Source organism: Passer domesticus, chromosome 5, assembly GCF_036417665.1.
Source record: "Passer domesticus isolate bPasDom1 chromosome 5, bPasDom1.hap1, whole genome shotgun sequence".
In the NCBI taxonomy this organism is placed as follows: domain Eukaryota; kingdom Metazoa; phylum Chordata; class Aves; order Passeriformes; family Passeridae; genus Passer; species Passer domesticus.
Genome location: NC_087478.1, coordinates 12,820,523 through 12,842,508, shown reverse-complemented (window position 1 = coordinate 12,842,508; position 21,986 = coordinate 12,820,523). Strand labels below are relative to the sequence as shown.

The 21,986-nt window shown below is 43.8% G+C and overlaps 2 protein-coding genes and 1 long non-coding RNA gene across 3 annotated transcripts in view; 2 read left to right on the top strand and 1 right to left on the bottom strand.

Moving 5' to 3' along the window:
- The window catches only part of PIK3CG (phosphatidylinositol-4,5-bisphosphate 3-kinase catalytic subunit gamma), a 54,515-nt gene extending 38,296 nt beyond the window's left edge, over positions 1 to 16,219 (bottom strand). The window contains exon 1 of the mRNA XM_064422018.1: positions 14,733 to 16,219. The gene's annotated coding sequence lies outside the window, so the exon portion shown is untranslated. The remainder of the gene's footprint in view (positions 1 to 14,732) is intronic.
- On the top strand, positions 2,217 to 5,671 carry LOC135301244 (uncharacterized). Its single transcript, XR_010362979.1, has 5 exons — positions 2,217 to 2,388; positions 3,104 to 3,132; positions 3,218 to 3,364; positions 5,318 to 5,410; positions 5,521 to 5,671. It is a non-coding gene; the product is annotated as an uncharacterized LOC135301244 (long non-coding RNA).
- A 329-nt stretch (positions 16,220 to 16,548) lies between the features above and the next one.
- On the top strand, positions 16,549 to 18,386 carry CCDC71L (coiled-coil domain containing 71 like). Its single transcript, XM_064422019.1, has one exon. It carries the CDS (start codon positions 16,772 to 16,774, stop codon positions 17,621 to 17,623), a length of 852 nt encoding a protein of 283 aa, XP_064278089.1. The 5' UTR covers positions 16,549 to 16,771; the 3' UTR covers positions 17,624 to 18,386.
- The last annotated feature ends 3,600 nt before the right edge of the window (positions 18,387 to 21,986 follow it).

The following is a 21,986-nucleotide window of genomic DNA, read 5'->3' as shown; positions in this document are numbered from 1 at the left end:
ATGGATACCTGGATACCTGCTACACTACTTATGTGTGATAGAAACCTTTAATAACTCCTGTTTCTGAAGTTAAAATATGTCAGTTGGCCAGATCATGTTTTCCAGGGCATGTAGAACACTGACCCCAAATAATGTTGGTCGAGTTAGGCCAGCTTGCCTGCAGCACCTCTGTGGCTGAAAACAGGCAGGAGATTGAGCTGGATCTCTTTATAGTTGTTCATCTGGCTTTCTGTCAGCAACTGAACAGACATAGCCCACAATAATAATTTCATGAGCAACATTCAGAATTTTTTTGACACATTTCAGAAGCTACTGGAAGTCTTCCTAAATTCACATAATGAGGCAGACATGCAGGAGCCTTGTGTTTCATCCCAGCAGGGAGCAATTGTTCCCCTCTGGGAAGCTGATGTTCTTTCCCAGTATTTTCCCCTTGTGTCTCCAACAACAAAATGTTTTAGCTGAGATGGTGTGATTTTCCTTCTTGAAGAGAGTAACCTAGTCCTGGATAGAACAGATGCTGCAGTCTTTCCAAAGTACAACAGTACCCTAAAAGGGTGTGGTAGGTTGTCATGAATAAGCGTATAGAGATGAGGGACACGTGGGAGGATCCTAGGATGGTATTTCCTTTCTGATCTCAGATGATTTTAAATACTCCAGATTGGCTTTGGACACTTCCTGGATTCCATTCAAGAGAAGAAAATAAAATAAATGTGTAGAAGGTCCTGCTATATCCAGAGGAAGAAGACAAGACCACACCATAAGAGGAATTATTGATATTAGGGATGTGTAACAAGCCCAGATGAATGAGTGACTTTGAAGACTGCATTTTGAAAAACCCTCCAGAAGAGTGACTACAAAATGCTACATAGCAGAGCTTGTTTTAGGCACAGAAGTTGCTGGTATTGGGATAGCAGGCACTGCCGGGCCTGCCTTGAGGAGTGGCTGCAGATGTGGTGGGAAGCTGGTCCTTATGAATGAGGATCAATGCTACAGAGCTTCCCTGGGGAAGGGTGACCTGCTGGCACAGGACTACATGATCCCTTGGGCTCCAACACTTGTGAATGGGGCTTCTCAGACTTCTAGGAAAAAGTGAAGCCCAGAAGAGTTTAGTGATTCTGTCATCTTGACAGGCTGGGTGCTGGAGGTGGCAACCACACTCGGATTCTTACTTTTCACTGGTTTTGCTGCTTTTTAAGTAATTGGCATCACAATGGTTGTAGATGAAAGGGACATTTGAAAAGGTGTTGATGGGAGTTTAGGAGTTAAGTGTTTGCACCCAGGAGGTTGCCAATTAAGGGCAGCAGCCCAGAAAACCATGGCTTGACTGTACAGTGCATGAATTGACTAGGCATGTTAAAAGAACAGTGTTGGCTAAGTCAGTTTCACCTGGATAAACAGCAAGATATTCAGAGCAGTGTCCCTCTGCTAAGAGTGAAGGCACATCAAAAGCTGATTGATCTGAAATTCCAGATTTAGCCCGTGAGATGCTCTGGTATCAGTGAGGTGAGTACCATGAACTAACCTCACTGAAACTCATGGTAGATAAAATATTTGGAGGCCAATGACAATACAATGCATTCTTAACAAAAGAATTATTTAGGTGATGCACGGTCCATTGAGGGGTGCCACAAGAATAAATATATTTTAGGGTTCCATGTTAAGGGTTGAAAAGTGTGGAGCCAAGAACACTGAAGGCCCAGAAAGGACCTGATTTTGTGCACAGAGGGTGCACGTGCAATGGTAGCAGTGTTTGTGCTGGCAGTCATTTCAAAGGAACTTGGTATTACCCTGTTTTCCAGCCTTAATTCCATGAAAGAAGGAGTACAAAAAGCAAGGATTCTTGTCACTAGTGATTAGGGAAGAAACCAGCTGTTTCAGTTTGAGTTTGTCTGATAATCCCATTTAACCAAATTATGTGCATTGAAACGTTGTGGAGTTTGAGATAAGCAACTCCATCACATGTCCTGCAGCCAGGGAGAAGGGAAGGTCTTGCATTTTATATGCTTGGAGAAGTAAATGTGGCTCCTACAAACTCTTGCTCTCCGGAGACACCTCTGGCATTTTTCTGCTCGCCATGGCTGCGTCACCGGCAGCGGGTGTGACGTCACCTATCGCGGGTGTGACGTCACCGCTCGCCCGGCCAGCGCCGGCATTGCGTCACGCGCAGGGACAGAGGGACCCTGGTGCTGTGGTGACACCTGCTGGGCCGGCAGGAACATCACCGGGGCTTTGTCCCGGCCGTGAGCCAGCGGGGAAGGGCTCTGGATTTCTGTCTCCACCTGTCCCTGCCTCACCCACGGGCTGCGGAGAACCCTGTTAGTCACCAGAGTCACCCAAGTGTCAGCCAGCAGTGTCACCCACGTTAACCCAGAGTTAACCGAACCCACAGTCAGTTCTGGTTTCAGTCATTAATATCTAAGTAATTAAGGATCCTTAAAGTATGGAAATAGAAAGTATTTGTATGTTTCTGGATGAGTTGGTGACAATGATTTTGACTTATCTGTGCTTCAACTACGCGTGTTTTATCCAAAACAAGCATTAGCAGAGCTTTCACATCCCACCAACTCACCATGTAAATTGTGTCATGTAAGCATCTAAATCCAGTTCTGCATATCCAGATCTTGGCAGAGAGGAGTAAGACAGGAAAGGGAGGACAGGCTCCATGGGAGAGCACAAGGTGCTGTGCCAGAGCTGCCTCTCTGCTGCCTACCAGGTTTTGAGCTGAGGCTTTGCCAGGGATGAGCAGACAGCTTGGATTAAGGAGCTCACGTGGGAGCTGGGGTCTCCAAACACTTTTCAGACTTGCCCTTGCTGGGGGTTACAGCCAGGGGTGCCCAGGAAAACTCACCTATCCAGGGGTGCCACATGGACCAGTGAAGCTTCTGACATCTTCAGGACACTAACACCTGGGTAGTCTGAAATTGTCCCTGAGGAACATGCATTGCTTGAGATGGTGGCTGCTGATGCTGGGGCTGGCTCACATTCCTGACTTCTATAATCTTCCAGCAATGTGAATCCTGATGACTCCCTTGTAATTTCAATTTTTTTTTTTTAATTTTCCTGACTTCATTTTCTGCAAAATGTTTCCCTTCCTTGTACCCAGCATTACCCATGCTTCTGTCAAACCTTTTGGTAAGCCCTGCAATATCCCTTCTCTCAGCTCAAATGGCTACATTTGAGTAAGTAACAACTTTATTTCTCCCACTGTGTGAAGCAGATAACTATCACAGACACAAAGCTCTGCACGAGTGATACCAGGAATACTGAGCCAGCCATATGTGTTGCTGGGCATCAGATGGAAGCCTAGCCTTTTTCTTCAAACCTTCTGCTTTTATGCAGCCACCTTTGCTTCACAGCTTCTCAGGTAAAAGCCTTTGAAAACTGTTAAATGAAATCTACTGTCACTTCAGTTATTAGACACAATGGGATATCTATGACAGAATATTATCTGCCAGAATATCACCATGTAGCACGGTAGAACTCAGCACCCTCAGAGCACCAGCAGATTGCTGGTGGGATGGCTTCTATTGAAGCTCATAAGATAATAATTATCCTTGGATTTATTGTCAGAGGCAAGCACAGGCCAGGACAAATTATTAAATTCAGATGTAAACATCCTAGTCAAGATATTAGCAAAAGGGATATAGCAAATATTATCAAGTTCAGCAAAAGAAGTGGAATGGTTATGAAACCATTATAAATATTTTTCCAGTAACATAAGAAAATGATCAAGTTATACTGTATTTGAAGAAAAGAATGAAAAGCATCTCAGTAGAACTGCATGCTGACTCATGGGAAATGATATTTTAAAAAGGAGAAGCCACAGTTTCTGATGAACAGTATGAAGTTAAATGGTATGCAGTCAGCAATACTAGTTACTTTCAGTACTAGGCTTTTCTGGAGCAAATTGAGTTTTAAAGAAACATCTATCTCTAAGTTGAAAGATAAAATTTTTAAATGTTTGACCTCTATTAACAAGTTTAAAATATACTTATAATAATACCAACTCCACAAAAGCCTCCTTGGATTAAAAGACTTTCAGAAATTATGTGTGGGTAGGTAGAAGGATGAGTTGTTCACTTTTGAAGCTGGTGGTGGCACAGCCCTCCCAGCCTCCCATCCTCTGTCACTGGCCATGGGAAATGGACTGTATTTGCTAAGTTGCAGATGCTCTTGGCGTTTCACTGGTTAGGAAGAAACCCCAAATACCACTGAGAACACAATAACTTATTTCTGTCAGGGAGAGCTGGAACTCACTGGGAACTTCAGCACAGGGAACTGCTGGGAAATGTGTTTCTTCAGCACTCACTTGGTGGACTTATGGTGAAGAAAAGCCTGCTGTTTGTTTTCCCCTAGAGAAAAGAGAGAGAGAGAGGAAAATAGAGAAGCTGGTTGTCTCCCTTCAGAAAGGGAAAACATCTGCCGTTTGTTGGAGTGGGTGTAACTTGCCAACATGTTCAGCCAAAGACTTTCCACAGGGGCATTCTCCTGCCTTCAGTCTGTTCCTGCTAGACACGGGGACAGCACGGGCACATGAGCTGTCCCATGTGGGGGAACATCTTACTGTATTCAGCCACTCTGCAGTGATGAGAGACCACAGAGCTGGGCCAAGGCAGGTGGGTTCTGCTGCTACACTAGTGAAGCCAAGACTTCTCTGCTGCTGCTGCTTGCAGTGACCTCCAAAGTATCCATCAGGAGAAGGAGGAAACCTATGCACAGAGCTGGGATTAAGGCATCAGTGACGTAGAACAGGCATCTAGGAAGTAAATGACTCATAGGAGCTAGGCAGGGATGTAACAGACAGGGAATATCTTGTGCTCACAGCCTTGCAGTGACAAATGATAAGAATTCAGATGAGAACCTTTTAGACTATGGTGAAGGAATATAGCACTGCGCAATGACGATGGTACATTCCCATTCCTTTTCAGTCAGTTGTGTTATTACTGTGTCTGTTGTTTGTTTCATGACAGATAGCTTGTTTATGGTTTGTATTTAATGGGTTGACTTTCTTGCATGTGCTCCTACAGCCACATGTCACATAACCAAAGCCTTTTATTAAGTTATTCAGTGTTAATAAAATAACCTTGACATTATTGGAGTCTTTGCAGGCAGACATCTAGCCAGCTGCTAACAGCTATCTACAAATATGTACGCTGCAGCTGTTTGGCATTAACTGAAGCACAGTTTCCCTGAGGGTGGCCTTATTTTCCGAGCAGCACTCAGTGTAGGGAGCTTTTCAGATGAATGGTCTGGAACACATCTGCCTGTCCTGGCACACAGGGTGCCTGATTCCTGGATCTTCCTGTGTTTCCCACAGGTAACCAGACTGAACATCTGTACAGCCCATGGCTGGCCCACATTCTGTCAAAAAATCTTTAGGGAAGTGACAGACATCTGTCTCTTCAGAATGGTAGGTCTCTTGTTCTCCCTTTGCTTTATATTGATAGTGATCTCAATTTGTCTTGGGTGAAATGTGATGAATCTCTCATTACTGGCACTTCATATTTTTTCTGCTTGTAGTGGATACAGAAGAATTCCTTTGTGTCACCTCAGTACACCTAATGCTTAGAAAATGGAGGAGGAGCACATGTATGTCTTGTAGAAATCCAAGAATGCAATCCTGGAGCATGCAAACCGACAGCTTTAGTGTATTTTAAACACAAATTCAGAGCATCTGAAACCAGAATGCCCCTTTTCTCTTTAAGTGAAAATTCATGACCTTTCTATAGGCGTTTCAGATCTCAGATAGTATGTGATTACATTCTTCACTTGATGCAATAGGACAGCACAAGTTGGATATTTTTCTCAGCCTTATAGATTTCTATTTTCTCATGGTAAACTACTTTGTTCAGCAGGTACCACCTTATATTAACATATTCCCAATTGAAACCGGTTATGGTAAGATTTTAATTTTCTTCTTTTTTCCCCCTTTCTAATTATAGTCTTTGAGGGCTGCTTATGGGCTATATAAGTGATGACAGGTGTATTTTTTCCAGTATTTATTCCATTTAAAATTAATAAGTGCAAAGTTTGTAAACAAAAATCACAAGTTCCTTTATAGGATTTACTTTTCACATGCCAGAAGGGAGTTCTGGCCCTCTGTCTCCACCATGCTTCCCACCTTCAAACTAGGCCACCTTGTTGTAGTATCCTTCAGAACTATAATTTTATCTAGCTCTGTAATGTTAATTATTATTTTCATCATCCCAAACACAGCAACTGCCACTTATGTACCTGGAGGAGGATTAGCATCTCCAGGCTATCCTCTGGGTTTAATCCTGGGGAGACAACCAAGCTTCACACACATCCAGGCCAAGGCCTGATCCTGTGGTAGGATTTGTTTTAATAGTACTTGTTAGATTATTTTTAAACATGAATTTGTCTAATTATTCTTTGGATCATGTAAGCTTTTGAAACCCATGGCATCTTGTAATTACTTCCACGGCTCAATTATGCACTGCATAGAAGAATGTCTCTTGTTTGCCACCTGAGAATTTGATTTTTCACCTTCTAGATCTTGTATTACAAGAAACAGCAGACAACCATTCCCCATTTTTCTTCCCGTAAGCATGTTTTTCACAGGCTAGAAGTCTAGGCACTCAATCCTTGTACAGAATTGTTTCTTTACCATGTTAAATTGTTTCTTTACCATGCTAAATTGTTTCCTTACCATGTTAAATTTCATACTCACGACTTTTCTATGTCTGTGTGGAAAAAAATGGCATGGTTTGCTGGCAGGTGAAAGAAAAATAAAAAGGAATGAAAAAATGAAAATTGATTGAAAGCAGAAGGAACTGCATGCAAGAGGAACATTATAGGGAGAGGAAATGAAAGATGAATGAAGGTGGTTTGGGTTAAAAAATGAAGCATTAACTTGACAGAGAGAAGTAGTAGCTGAAAAGGGTAGTGATGCACATAATGAAATAAGGATGACCCCAACAACCCTTGGGAATGGTGGGAGCAATTTCTTCAGGTGATGATTTGTGGGGGTAGCTGTACTAAGGTGTTGGGTGCAGCAGTAGTTACAGGCAATGTCTCTTCCCAAAAATAATGAGGTGAAACTTTAGAAGTTGATGATGTCAATTCTCACACTGTTGATGGGGAGAGGGACAGAATCTGAGTGCTGCAGCTGTAGTGGTGCTGGTTCTTCTTTTTTCTGCCTCTCTTTACCTGGGTGTTAGAGAAGAAGAACATACAGAAGGCAGCTAGAAGCACAGCTTCTTGTTCATTTAGAGTACCTGGCCTACAGGGCAAAACCAAGAGCATGAAGCCAATTCTACAGCTGGCCACTATCACAGATGGACCTTTAGTCTATTCAGACTATTTATGCAGCGCTTCTCCCAGCTCAAAAAAAAAAAAAGGCTGTTTGAGTCCAGCTCAGCTTCTTTGTTGGTAAGAGCTGTTGCAAAGAAAAGAGAGCGGGCCTGCTTCTCCTTCCCTTCAGAGCTGCTTTTAAGTTAAAGCTCTTCTGCCTGCAGCTGAGTCTGCACTTCCTCTCAAACCTTCTTCCTATGACCTGGACTGTGCCACCCTGGTTTGACTTGACTTCCTGGCTTGGCCTCAGACCTGATTCATCATGACAGACCTCCTGGCTGATCAGTGGCTGAGCCTGACCCTGATCACTGCCTCCAGATCTGCTCCTGATCTGGATTCACCAACACAGCTTCCTGACACCCATGGGTGAGGCAGTGCTCCTGCCTGTGTTGTCACCCTCAGTTCCAGTGGTTTGTGCCTTCCTGCCCGTACTGCTCCCAGTATTGTTCCTGTCACCTCACAGAGCGCTGCATTTCAAATGCAGAAATTGTTTGTCTTGGTGAATTATATCTCCATGTCAGTTAAGCCTGGACAGGAAAGAGGGGTTTTGTCCTGAAGACATTTTCAAAACTCCAAAACACTTTATCCTGCCACAGATGTCAGAATATTCAGAATAGTTATTTTGGTGATAAATTTAAAGCAAGCAAAAGCTCAGGGCTTACAAGACTTTTGAGAGACTATGGCTCATGTTTTTCTACCAGTGCTTGATTAGTCAGCTCTACAGAAGGCAGTAGTGCTAATGAATTATACTAAAGGAATCCTACACTGTATTAGCCACAGTTTGAGACAACTGAGTTGAGTGATATTGAGAGAGTTGAATTCAAGCATGGATGTGCCAGATAACCAGTAGCTCTACATCCAAATGGTTTCCCAGTGAAAACTCTTTAACCTAATTTCACTAGCTTTGTTCATCTTTAATATCAACACATGAAGTACTGCTGAAAATAATACCTTTTTACCAGCAGCAACTAAATGGTGTATCTTTGGATCAGAGCCTGGAGATGCTGTTTGAAGTGGAAGTAACTAGGGATTTGATTCCAAATATGAAGTGGCAAGTAACCCATAGGAAAGCTAACGTACTGCAAGATAGCACATAAGGAGGGAGAGGAGGCTGCATAGGAGTTAAATTGACTTAACAATGACCAATTTGTTTTTGTCATATCTCCCCACTTCTGCTCTGATGTCACATAACCATGGGTTAATTTAAAGAAGAGATTGGTGTAAGGAATGATAATTTTTGACTGAAAATATATCTACAGCTGTGATAGATTTAATTTCACTGTAATCAGGATTCCAAGAGGATTCCTATCTAAACTATTCCTATTCCTATCCTAAGCATAACATTTTTCTGAAATAACTGGAGACAAATGGGTGAAATGCCCATATACAAGCTGACAGCTAGCCTACATCAGACTTCAGTGATTTAAAATATGTATGATTCAGTTTGCCATCAGGTGAAGCATTTTCTTGCAATCCACTTGTCTTCCTCTGTTAATATTTTAATCCCTATCTAATCTTTCCACTTCTGTATGGAAAATTGGAAAACTCTCCATCTACACATGATTAAACCTTTCCTGGCACAAGAACAGTCTGCTAGTAAATGCCTGCCACTGGGGAAAGTCATTCCACAGTCTCTGCCTTGGTGAGCTGGACTTTTTTTGTTGATGTTCTTTTTGTTTTGGTGTTGGTTCAAATTATATGCAAATAGAGATTCTGCCTGGCAACCATTTCCAGCAATGGTTCATTATCAATAATTCTTACATCAGTCCCAGAGTCTCAGCCTTTCAGTTTTCTCTATTAATTTCTAATTTATTTTTCATTTGCTATTGCATGTGGCCTGTACATAAGAAGATCTACATCTTATCCACTTTGTACCTAAATTGTTTAATTCTACAAACATTGTGGGATAAAACAGAACACGCAGCAAACAAAGCAAACCTGTATTGTAGGATATTGTACTATATTAGTCAGTGGGAGGAAGCGGTGCTTTTGGAAATACCATCTCGTACTGGCAGGAAGCAAATGGGCAGAAATTTCAGTGATTCAGCTTTCAGACAGGGAGGGACAACCAGGAAGAATCTGGATTAGGAAGAAACTAGAAAAGGAATGGCGAATATAAAGAATATGAAAAGGAAGATGATTCCGGTGCATGTACTGTTGAGGATAAATGTGATATTTCTCTGTTATGACATGTTCAATCCATTGCTACAGACCAGAGACACCAGTCTTTGTTTCAGACAAAACCTGAGGTTAGCCTCTGGCATCTTCATTTACACTTCTAAATAATGATCACTTTTTCCAAAGTGATGGGCCATTTGCAGTTCTCACTGCCTGCAAGGGAAAAATGAATGGCTCAGGCCATGAATTGCAAATGCCGAGCACTAAGCAGCTCCCTCCAGACAATGCATTGGGACTTTAACTTTGAGTTCCCAGTGTTGAAAGCTTACGACTCAAAATGCAGATGTAAGAGAATGTTAATAGACAGTGAAAATTCTGTCTTAATTATGGCTTTAATTAAACCAATAGTAACCCGTATGTGGATTCTCTTAAATGGGAGCAACAATGGCTCACTGAGCTTAAACTGAATAATAGCCTGTATAAACTAAACCAAACAAACTGGAGTAAGTAACCACACTAGGGCTTACCGTGGGTTTAATTAAGTCAGTAAAAGATTGAACCACTAGCATTTCTTATTTGGAGGAGCCTTCCAAAAATAGCTGAGGGGGATGGGGTTCAAATATAGATGATTTGTTAACTTTGACTACTTTTTGACTTTACAATGAAAATTTGGGTCACTTGTATATTTTGGGAAATATTTAATTCAATTGCTTGTTGATAACGCTTGTATATGTCTCTGTGACAACAAACCCATTAAAACATCACTGCATTTCTGAAAGATAATCTTAAAATTCTGCTAAAGGAGCCACTCATCCACCTGGAGCCATTGCAGGTTCACCGAGGATGAATGAACTCGCCTCTTTTGTGGAGAGCCTTTATAATAATGCAGATCATGTGCAGGGTCAGAACCTCAGCTAGTATCTGTCATTGTGCCTGTATTAAAATGAAGGGTATCTATAGCTACAGAAAATCTTTGATTTTAAAACGTGCAATCTAAAAGCCCAGTTCTCAAGGTATTATCAATCTATTTTTATTCTTTCTCTGTAGCATTGTTATCGAAAATGGTAAAAATAATTAATGTTGTTCAAATGATCCAGTTTTGATATTTATTGTGTGCTGCACGAATTCCCAAGAATTTTTAAATGATTATAAGAAATACTGTGAACCAAGTGCTATGGAACTATAAATAATTAGAATATTTGGGAAAGTTTATATAAATCACACTCGAAGTGTTTTGAATTTAATCTACGTTGAATAACATTAAAAAATACTTCCAAGGAAAAGAAAATGATACCGCCAAAACTAATATGGCAGAATTCTAGCAGGGCAGGATGTCAGTGTAGAAAAGCTATTCGGCTCCTGTGATGCGAGGTAAGGCGGCAAACTCCGCGCTCCCTCCGCCAGGTCTGCGCCGGCTCGCAGCGCTGCACGCAAAGCGCCGGGGCCACCAGAGCCCCGAGCGGCGGGGACACAGGGCCCTGCCAGGAGAGAGGGAGCTGGGCGGAGATAAGCCTTCCAGCCTTTGGAAGCCCATGCCTAACTCGGAGAACAAAAGAGAGATTCAAAAGGAGGTGTTAATGCTAACAGCTAAATCTACATAATAATTGGCTGCTTGCAACTTTCACTGAAACAGAGAGATCAAGACTTCTCCACCTAAAGTGTCTAAAGCTCTCTCTCCTCTGCCCTCTGAAAGTGCCGAAGACGACATGAAAAAAATAAAAAAAATGGATTCTGTCTCTTTCCATTAAAACAAACACAGCGGGCAGTAGGTTTTACAAGATTCATTTGGACAAAGAGAACAAATAAGAAGGAGCCTGACTAAGATGTAGTCCAATGACACAGCAAAGCTCCTGTAACTATTTAATAAAGCCACATCTATATGACATACAAGCATACATATCAACTCCCTCACTAATTCACTCAAAGCATTTGGAAGGGTAACTTTCCTCCATGGACTTTATGCTGGATCACCTATTGTGTCCACCCTAGGCCAGCACAAAACGTGAATCCAATATAAACATTGCATTGTGTCCTGTAGCAAGTTCAACAACACAAAAAAAAAAAAAAAATCAATTGTGACTCTCTCTGTTCTGGAGTGAATTTTTCCTGTCAGCTCATCTGGTAATGCACAAATCTGGTAGGAAGGAAAATGGCAGCACAGGCTGAAGGGTATTACAAAAAGAATTTTTTAAACTGACATGCTCAGCCACACGGTATCAGGGAATAAGATTTAATTAATAAGGTTTTAAAATAATTGGTAGTAGGATTAAAAATTTGTCTGGTTTGAGACAAGGGAATGAAATTCACACTTGTTTTAACAGTGATGGTGCTTTAAACAGAGTGCCTCAGGAAACAATGTAATCAATACTACAAAATGACATGATCTGTGATGTGTGAGAACCATGTTCTTGAGCAACATATTTCTTACGCTGGAATTATATTCAAGAATCTGAGGAAGGTTAGGGAAAGAGTGTGAGAATGATGCAAACACTGATGGTTACTTCCCCAGTTATATTGTTCATTCCTTCCTTCCCTAACCTTTGGCTTACAGCCTTTCTGAGCCCATGGTTTTCATGTACAAGAGCTATTGATGGATATTTTCTTCCAAACAAGTTAAATATTTTTGAATAGTGTGCTCTCTAATGACTGCAAATGTACTGGGGCATATTTTTCCATTTTGGAATCCACAGCTTTGCTGAAAAATGAGTTCCACAAACTAATTATGAGTCATATGGGGGGAAATACCCCCCCCCCCCCCCCCCCCAAAACAAAAAAAGCAAAACCCCAAACCAACACATGCCTTTTTGGTCGTTTAAGGTTTTCTGCTTTGTAGCTTCATGTGCTTCCCTGTCATTCTTGGATTATAAAAACTAAGACATAATAATTTCTTATCTGCTTTCTTTGTACTATCACAATTTCATGAACCTTTATCATATTCTTCTTCAGCCATCTGTTTCTTCAAGCTGAAGAGTCTTAGCCTATTTAATCTCTTTTCATAGAGAAGCTGTTCCATATTTCTGCTCATGCTGGTTGGCCTTCTTTGTATCGCTGCTGTTTTCCTTTAGAGATGGTAAGATTAGAAATGCACAGTATTCAAGATTTGTGGAGGCACAACGGACTTGCATTCAGCAGAATGCTGCCTTCTGGGTTTTTCCTATCCCTTCCATAGTGATTCCTAACACCCTTTCCCTTTCTTACTGCAGCTGTGATTTCTACAGACAGTGATTCCATGATTCTTTTTTCTCCTGTATAACTGATTGAGAAATAATTATTGTAAATTGTTTGCTTTTGTCTCTTTTTGAAAGTATTTTCAGAAATTTTACCAATACTTGTCACTTCTCAGGCCTAGGAACTTGATGACTGTTGGGTAACATGTGAAGTTTAGTTGTGAATGGAACGTGGAGTCATGCTTGCATTGCCACACAAACTTTCCTGAAAATATGCTGAAGGCATCTGGGAACCAAATTAACTGAAGCAGGCTGCCAGTTAATGTAACATCTCAAGAGCAAAAGTAAACATACTAGAAAAAAGTATTATCTTTGAAGACATTGGACAGTAAGGCTGCTCTTGCTAACCTGGGTGGATGAACTTTTCTGCTGGAAAAGTCCTGTCAGCAGAACTGATGTGACTTAATATCCAGGATTTAAGGGCTCATCAGCAAGACTCAAAACTGTGCGATCATTTGTACAGATAAGATTGTTAGCATTTAAAATAATTAGCAGTTACCAGTGGTGTTTTTTGGTACCAGGCAGGATACATTAAAGAAAATAAAGTGCCTCAATTGTGCAGCAATTAGTGTACCACTTTCTCAATAGGTACTTTGCTCTTCCTTCTTGAGAATTCAATACAGAAAATAAATTCTAAGAAATAATCGGAAACAAACATTACAGGATTTTTTTTACTCTTCTCTGTTCCAATGTGGACATTGCCTGTATTTTTAGAATAATGATTGTTAGAAGATCTACAGAAAATTGTGTCTCTACATCTTAGTCAAGTCATTTTCATCCACTTCTTCATTTTATTCATCTATTAAGGAAAGGCAATATTTACTTACATAACTCAAGAGTACTGTGAGTGATAATTAATGCTTCCAAGAAGTCGTATGATTGAAATTAAGAGCTATGCACTTCCAAAGGATTATTAATTTTATTGTTATTGTTATTACTGTACTGAGCTATTGGAAATTACTAAAAGATAGGCAATTACCATGGATTTTCTTGAGATTACTTTGTAGGGTATTAAAAGAAGAGTGTTACACTGCAGAAAACTCATAATGAAGTTGCAAAAGTGAGATTACATCCCATGCCTGAAAAGGGTATTGTCCACCCATTAGGCTACAGAGTAAAAATAATTAATAAATACTACATGATAAAATGTGCTGATCTTTCTTTTGGCTTGCAGTTGTAGTGACTCATTTACTGCTTGCTTGAGAAGCTTCCCCCCCTCTGCCTCAATGATTTTTGAGTCATATGCCAGAAATGTTTGTAATTTTGGGAAAATGTTACGGTCAATGGTCAACTGGGTTTCTGCAGATTAACGAGGGTCTATTTGTCAGCTGAGCTGCTGAATTATGGCTGCCTCCACCGAGAATGTGAGCCCAGGGCAGCTTCTGTGGTCCAGCAGGTGATGAGCCTCTCCTAAGCCATGGTGACCAGATAGCCAGAGTGTGACCAGCAGCAGCACAGCTGGATCAGGAGATGCCTGTCCTGGGTGCACCCAGCTCCGGACTCTTGTCCTCTGCTTTATGGGACACCTCCTTCAGTTAAATCAATCTGGCTGTATGACTGCATGCTAAAGTACGCTGTGAAATGGATCCCATCAAAAACGGCTCTAATGCCATCATTTTGGGAAAGGTTTCTTTTTAAAAAATGGGTCATTTATGAAGCTGGTTTAGAATGTGGCTGTACCTCAAGACTGTCCTCATGAAGATTTAAAATAGCTTTGTTAATATCCACTTTAAATGGCTATTTGGATTAATATTCTTGAGCTTCCCACGAACACAAGTTGAATTATCCTATGAAGAAAATTAATTCATTTCCACTGGCAGTAAGTAATAATTTCTTATGCAGAATTTCTGCCTCTTACTTGACTGGATTTCTAGACATTCCAATTTAGGTTCTTGATGAGTTGAGAATAAAAGATTTCCCTATTCTAATCTGAAAGATTAATTACAGAACAAAGACTGTCTATGAAGAAAAATGTTATTCCTCTCCCTTTATCCATGCTGAGAGAAAGTAATTAGTTAGGGGTCTAATCAAACTCCAAATAGGATTTGTACAGTAGGTTAAACCACCTCTGACCTTGCTGGCACCTTGCTGTTCTGGGTTCTGGAAAGAGCTCTGGTATAATTGCAGCAATCCAGGAACATAACAGGACACTCCACCGGTGACAGCAATCTGAAGTATTGGAAAGCATGATCCAGAGGGACATGGAATTTCACAGCAGCTGACAAAATCACAATGCAAAAGCTGCAAGTGTAGCAGTGCCGTGCAGGTAGTGCCTTGCTGTGGACTCAGCAAGGTGGTGACTCTCACAACGGGCTCAACCAACCCAAGTTTTTATTGCTTCATTTGGGATATGTTTGTTGGGATATGAAGCCAGTCCCAATGATGCGGTAAGTATCTCAGTGTTGGCAGAAAGCAGCTTGGGAGAAAAGGATCTGGGGACTTGGTGGATACCAGGCAAAACAAGAGCCAGCAACAAGCCCTTGCCACAAGGAAGGTGAATACTATCCTGGGCTGCACTGGGCAAAGTGTTGCCTGCAGCTTGAGAGAGCGATCCTCCCACTTTATGCAGTGCTGGTGAGGCCACACCTGGTGCACGGTTCAGTTCTGGCTCCTCAGCACAAGAGAGACATGGATACACTGGAGAGAGTCCAACAAAGGGCTGCAAAGATTAAGAGACTGGAGCACCTCTGCTGTAAGGAAAGGCTGAGCGAGCTGGGACTGTTCAGCCTGGACAAGAGAAGGCTCAGGGGATCTCGTCAAGGGAGGGCACAGAGAGGATGGAGCTGGGCTCTTCTCAGCAGTGCCCAGTGACAGGGTCAGAGGCAATGGGCACAAACTGAAACACAGGAGGTTCCCTCCAAACACGAGGAAACACCTTTTCACTCTGAAGCTAACTGAGCACTGGCACAGGTTGCCCAGAGAGGTTGGAAGCATCCATAAAGATCATCAAGTCCAGCTGTGCTCCTCACAGGAATATCTGAAACTAAGCCATATAACAAAGAGTGTCATTGAAATGCTCGTTGAACTCTGACAGGGTTGGTGCTGTGACCAGTTCAGCGGGGAGCCTGTTCAGTGACTGACCACCCCCTCAGAGAACTTTTTCCTGGTATCAAATCAGAGCTTCCCCTCACACAGCTTCATTCTGATTTGTCATGTCTATCAGTGATCAGCTGAGAGAGAAGCCTCCATCCTTGGAGATATTAAAAATCCATCCAGATACCATTCTGGGTAACCTGGTTTAGGTGGCTATGATTGAGCACAGAGGTTGGACCAGATACCTCCAGAGGTTCCTTCTAACTCCAACTGTTCTGCAGTTCCATTACTTATTTTGTTGTTGACTGATCAACCTACAGGTTCATGCTAAAAAACTCCTCTGCGACAGGATGGGTGTATTTAATATCATGTAAAGCACTTCACTGTGTCACGTCCGCTGGCCCATTTTTGTTATTTGACTCAGTTCTCTCACGGCTACTCCTTCGGGGAGTGTGCCCATCGAAGTGTCCAACCAAATCGTTACCCCCACACATGGCACACCACCAGCCACCTTTGTCCAACCCCATGGGTGGATCCTCACCCCTCAGCGAGGCGCGATGCGGACACGCGCTCACCCCGCCATGCGGGGGCCTCGCCCTGAGGGAAGGGCAGACGCGGAGATCGCGGCTCGGTGTCGTGCCGAGGCCCGGGCTGCCGGACCCCGCTCCAGGGGCAGGGGGCTCTGGGGGCAGGGGGCTCTGGGGATAGGGGGCTCCGGGAATAGAGGGCTCCGGGGGCAGGGGGCTGCGGGAATAGAGGGGGCAGGGGGCACGGGGCTCCGGGAATAGAGGGCTCCGGGGGCAGGGGGCTGCGGCCCCCCGCCCTCACGGCCGCCGCCCCCGGCGGGGCGGGGCCGGGCTCGCCCGACGCGTTTCGAACGGGCCAACGGGCGGCGCAGGGGGGGCGGGCGCGCGCAGGCCCCGCCCGGGACTTTAAAGCGCCATTTTGTGCTGGGCGCAGGACATCGATCGCTGCTCACACCCGGCGGGCGTCCGGCGGCGGCCGGAGTCTGCCTTCTGCTGCGCTGCCTCCGCTCTGCCTTCTCGGCGTCTGTCCCGCCACCCCGTCCCGCTGCCTCCATGACCCGCAGTAGGAAGCAGGCGGCGATGGAGAGAGGAGCCGGGAAGATGAACACAGAGGCGGGGAGCGCCGCGGCGGCGGCCGCGGGAGCCCGGGCGGCGACGGCAGCAGGGGCAGGGGCAGCCGGCGGCGAACCGGCGGCCGCCGCCTGGGGGCTGGAGGGGGAGGCGGAGAAAGTTGTGTACTCGCGCTCGCAGGTCTCCTTCGCCGGCACCAAGGCGCTGGGCGACGCCCTCAGGCTCTTCATGCCCAAGTCCACGGAGTTCATGAGCTCCGACTCGGAGCTGTGGAACTTCCTCTGCAGCCTCAAGCACGAGTTCTCCCCGGTCATCCTCCGCAGTAAGGACGTCTACGGATACTCTTCCTGCCGCGCCGTCGTCCCCGACCCGCCGCCGCCCTCGGAGCGGCCCCGCCGCCGCGCCGGCAAGCGGCGCCTCCCGGCCGCCGACGCCAAGCGCCGGGCCGGGGCGGCGGGCGGCAGCGCCAAGCGGCGGCGGCGGCGGCGGCGCCGCAGGAGGGAGCGGGGCAAGCAGCGGCCCGCGGCCGCTGGCCCCCGCGCCCAGGAGGAGGTGGCGGCGGCGGCGGAGGCGCCGGAGCCGCCGGGCCAGCAAGCGGACAGCGAGCAGGGCAGCCCGGCGGCGGCCGCCTGGGGGCCGTTCGGCGGCAAGTCGCTGGAGGAGATCTGGAAGGCGGCCACCCCTCGCCTCACCACGTTCCCCACCATCCGTGTGCGGGGCAGCATGTGGAGCCGGCGGAGCCTGGCGGCGGCGCGGCGGCGGGCGCAGCGGATCCTCGGCGTGGACCTGTCCCCCGTGGTGCGGGTGCGCCGCTTCCCCGTGGCACCGTCCTGAGCCCGCGGGGGCTCCGCTGCCCGCGCCTCACCTGGGCCGCGGTGCGGACAAAGAGACCGGTATCAGTCACCTGTTTACATTGCTTTTGTCTGGATCGTGTTCTGCTGCTGCACTTTATGGGCCGCTCGGGCGGCGCCGGGCCCCCCGCCGTACGGGGGGCGGCCTGCCGGGCCCCGGCCTCGCCCCGGGCTGGGCCCGCCTGACAGGTATCACGCGTGGGGACCAAGTTCCACTTCCACTTTTTTTTCTCTCCCATTGGGCTACCTCACTGGTCCAGAAGTCCACCCAAGAAGTTATTTTCCAAAGGAACTTACTTTCATGCTTGTATAATAAAGCACCATCTGATTCTTGCTATTTTTTTTTCCTTTCCCCCCTTCCCCTTTTCCGATGGATTATGTATGCTTTGTGGTGTTGCACTAGTATGTGCTCAGGGTATTTTGAATCCCAAGCATTCCCAAGTTTCAGTTTACTCTGATAAAGGATGCGTAAAGAATGGAGGTTCAGGACTTGTGGCTGTTCTTGATGGTGCAAAAACTTTTTAAATTTTAATTTCATGAGTTTAGTGATATATAAAGATGTATCGCGCAGTATAATTGTTACACTTTTGTATCTAAAGTCATTTTTAAAGTTTTCTAGTTGAACTGAGTATTTGTTTCTATGGAGCACCTAAAGATAGAATCATCCTGATATTTTATAACCCTGTTTACTTTAGGGAAGCTCATTTGGTCAACCTAAGTGAACTTAATAAAAGTCAAAGAACAAATGGTGTTTCAGTTCAATGAAACTGCGCAGGGTTGGGTTTCTGGTGAAGTACACCACCACTGAGGTGCTGTGTGTCAGTGAACTCTGGCTTTGAGGAGAATATAACTGCTTATCAAAGCAATGTATAGGTGTCTGGAGGTGAACTATGATCCAGCATTGGTGCCGACAGCCATAAGCAAGTAGCCTGCATGACACAAATATGACATTGAAGTGCCTCTCTCTGCAGAAAGAGTTAAGACTTGGTATCTGGTCACTTGATAGCAAACACTCATTGTCCTGTGGTTGTGAGATGGTTAATGATGGATAATAGTGTTTAATATAATTACTTGCACATAATTTTTATAAACCTTTCATGGGTTCCACAGTAGACTGATGAAAAATTCATTATGTAGCTTGATTATTTTGACTGAAAAATAACATTTAGTCATTTTATATGATAGGCGGTCTCTCTTTAAACTGATTTATTAAAGGTTTTTTTAGCTCTTATGCTTCGCAGTTGGTGTGTGAGGAGCAAAGGTGTGTGTGAGGGAGAAAGTGATTGATTATTCTTTTTACATTAATTTTTTTATGCTTGCAAGAGGGTTAAGAAATGCTGGGTAATACACAGCTTATGTTCCAACAATCCTGGCAGCTGGGTCTAACCAGTTTTCATGGTGGAATGAAAAACCTCACAACTTCCTTATGGAATCATTTGGTGATTCAAAATTTCTGATGTCTCTTGACTCCTTGTTGCCTGCCTTCGACAAAGGCAGTAAGACATCTTGATGGTCTAGTGGCTGCTTGTAAAAACTTGCTAGTGTTAACGTAAAGCAGCCAGCTTCTTCTAAATATTTTGTTGGTTTTTTCTTACGTAGTGAAACTGCAAACTCCTTATTCTTCCAAACTAATGCTTAATCTATTCTACATCCCTTTGGCTTTTGAAATTGTTTACATAACGTTAGACTGTCTGCTGATGGCTGCAGTAGTGCCACGTTGCATTTCAGAAGTGAATTAAATGAAAGTTCAAGGGTGCATATTGTTGTGCTGTTCCTCTGGGTATAATACCTGCTTAACTGTGAAAGCAAAATTGGGTTGATTTAAAGCCCAGTAAGGCAAGCTGCAGAGTTACCAGATGCTGAGGCTCCAGGTATTTAAATTTTGAAATTCTACTGCAGAAACACAAGAGTATCGTTACAAGTTCTTAAAGTGTGTCGGTGATTTCAGTGCTCCTACTGTCAGGTTGAGGGTTTTTTTTAGTATTGTTTTCAACTCAGTAAAAAGATGATAAAATTAAGGCTTTGGCTTGTGCAACTTAGCACAATTCTTAACTCCTAAACAGGCACAGGACAGGCTAGGTCAGATTTCAAGGGTGGAGGTTAAGGCTGCCAGAGGTATGATATGGGAGACACTGTATTGAATTTGCGCTGCCTTGTTTGGAGGCATATCCTGAAATGTTCTGTGTAAGAGCAAAATATAGTGAAGTAACTTATAACTCCATCGAGTGACTCTTCCTCTGGGGGCTCTATGAGTAAGACTTGCTTACTTTTGTCTTGGTTGTGCTTGGACTTCTTGGTTTAGAAGTGGGAGCTTTATTGGGGGTATAGTGTGTTTTGCTGATGCCCTGTTAGCATGTTGGGTTGAAGTTTTGCTGATGTCTGAACTCCTCTGACAGCTGCATTTACGGATTATTAACTGAGCTATTTCAGTCTGTGAAGTCAGTTAAGAATGGGAAATCTTTAGTTGGGTTTTCTGATGATGGAATGAGCTGAAATAGCTCAGCAAAGGTTCTGAGTACAGGATGGGATGTGAAAGCCAGCAGGTCACAGGGAAACTAGACCAGCTTATTTCATGATCATATTCATGGCAGTTTGTGGCAATCCAGGACAGGATTGTCTGTGGTCCAGTTTCCCCCCATCTTTTTCCTTCTCAAAGGTGCTATTCGCACCTACCTCTCTGTGTTCATCTGAGGAAACTAAGCAAGCAGAAAACTCTTCAGTTTTTGGTTTGGCTTCTGTTCAACCTTCTAGCTGTAGAGCTGATCTGAGGAAGGTTGGGAAGAGGTGTGCAGTATTGCCACGATATTGAGTTAGATAATTTTAAACATGATAGAAGTATTTTTTGATGAAAAGGGATGATACTATTTTTGAATTCTACATATATGTGTGGAGTTGGAGTTAGCCAATGGATGAGACAAACCTCTGGTCTGACTCCATGTGGCTGTTCCTGCACCCACACTGAGCAGTGTGAGAAGTGTGAGATGCCTGATTTAACTCAGTGGTTTCAACATCCTGTCACATGGGGCTAATTCTGAGACTGACAAAATTCAGGCCCAGAATAAATCCAGTATACAATGCCCATTCTACTTTAATCAGCATGGATAGTCTCATATTAAACAGGAATTCTGTGGTAGCCTCTGTTGCTGGCTCCCTCCCTTATGAGCTCCCTGTATAGAACATAATATGAGCTACTTTCTTTACTAGATCTGAATTTTCAACCAGTCACTCAAAGGTTACTGAACTTCAAAATGTCACAGAGCCAAAAAGAGCTGGACGATGGCTCTGGATGTCAGTTGAGGTGACCATTGGTCTAGCACGTTGCCTGGTGTAGTCTTTACATTCAAGAGGCAGTGCCTTCCTCTGAGTCATTGCACAAATACATTGTTAGGACTAAACTAATAAAAGGAGAATGCAGTGCAATAGTTCTCCCAAACTCTGTTGTTACATAAAAGTTTTCACATCAAAAGGATCAAAGTGTACCCTCTGTTGCTGGTCCTTAAACAGCAAAAAGTCTTAATATGTCCAAACTCTGTGCAGAGCACCATTGCATTTGCAGAAGGCAATTCTAGTACTTGGATTTTGCATTGAAGGGGTATGGAATGTTGAGTGTATCTGTACTTCCTTGCCTATCAGAAGCAAAAGGCAGAGTGAATCTGGTTTGAAGATTTCAGCATTGATCCCAAATAGTTGTTCACTTACTGCTTCTTCAGCAAGGCAGAGTCCTGGGCTCTTTATGCTGTTTAAAATAGCTGACTTGTGGTAATATGAGTTGGCTCAATACTGTACTTCAAGCCCAAAGTTTGCATGCCTATGAAGCTAGTAATAGAGAAAGCATCTCTATTTCCTTTTGGCCCAATGGACCAACACAAAAATTTTGATTTGTATGTATGAGTGAAAACCAGTGATTTGGGATTGAACAGAAGATTTGTTTGATTTGAAATGCTCAGGTTTTGCTTGTGTCTATAAACACATGAAATCTGGAAGCAAAGGACTAGATTGACAAGAGTGAATGGAAATACCTCATGGAAATGAGGCAATTCATATCAAAAAAGAAGATAGATCCTAAAAATCCTAGACTTAAAAGACACAAATTTCAGTGCCCCCTTTGTCACACTTCTAAGGGTGAACTTTGAAGTTCTGTGTTATGGAGAACTATGTTATAAGAGTTTGAACCATTTAACTCTGTTCAATAAGTACTCCCTAAGTGAGAAAAGATTATTGAATATCATCATTTTTAGGTAACACCTTGCTTCTTCATCCACTATTTATTTTAGGTGAGCATAATTACCTTAACCAAAAAGACTGAGGCAAACCCATCCCAGAGTATTCTGTGGTAGGGAATCTGC

What these genes read in the sequence shown, in the direction of transcription:
- CCDC71L (XM_064422019.1), top strand. Translation starts at nt 16,772, where the DNA reads ATGACCCGCAGTAGGAAGCAGGCGGCGATGGAGAGAGGAGCCGGGAAG.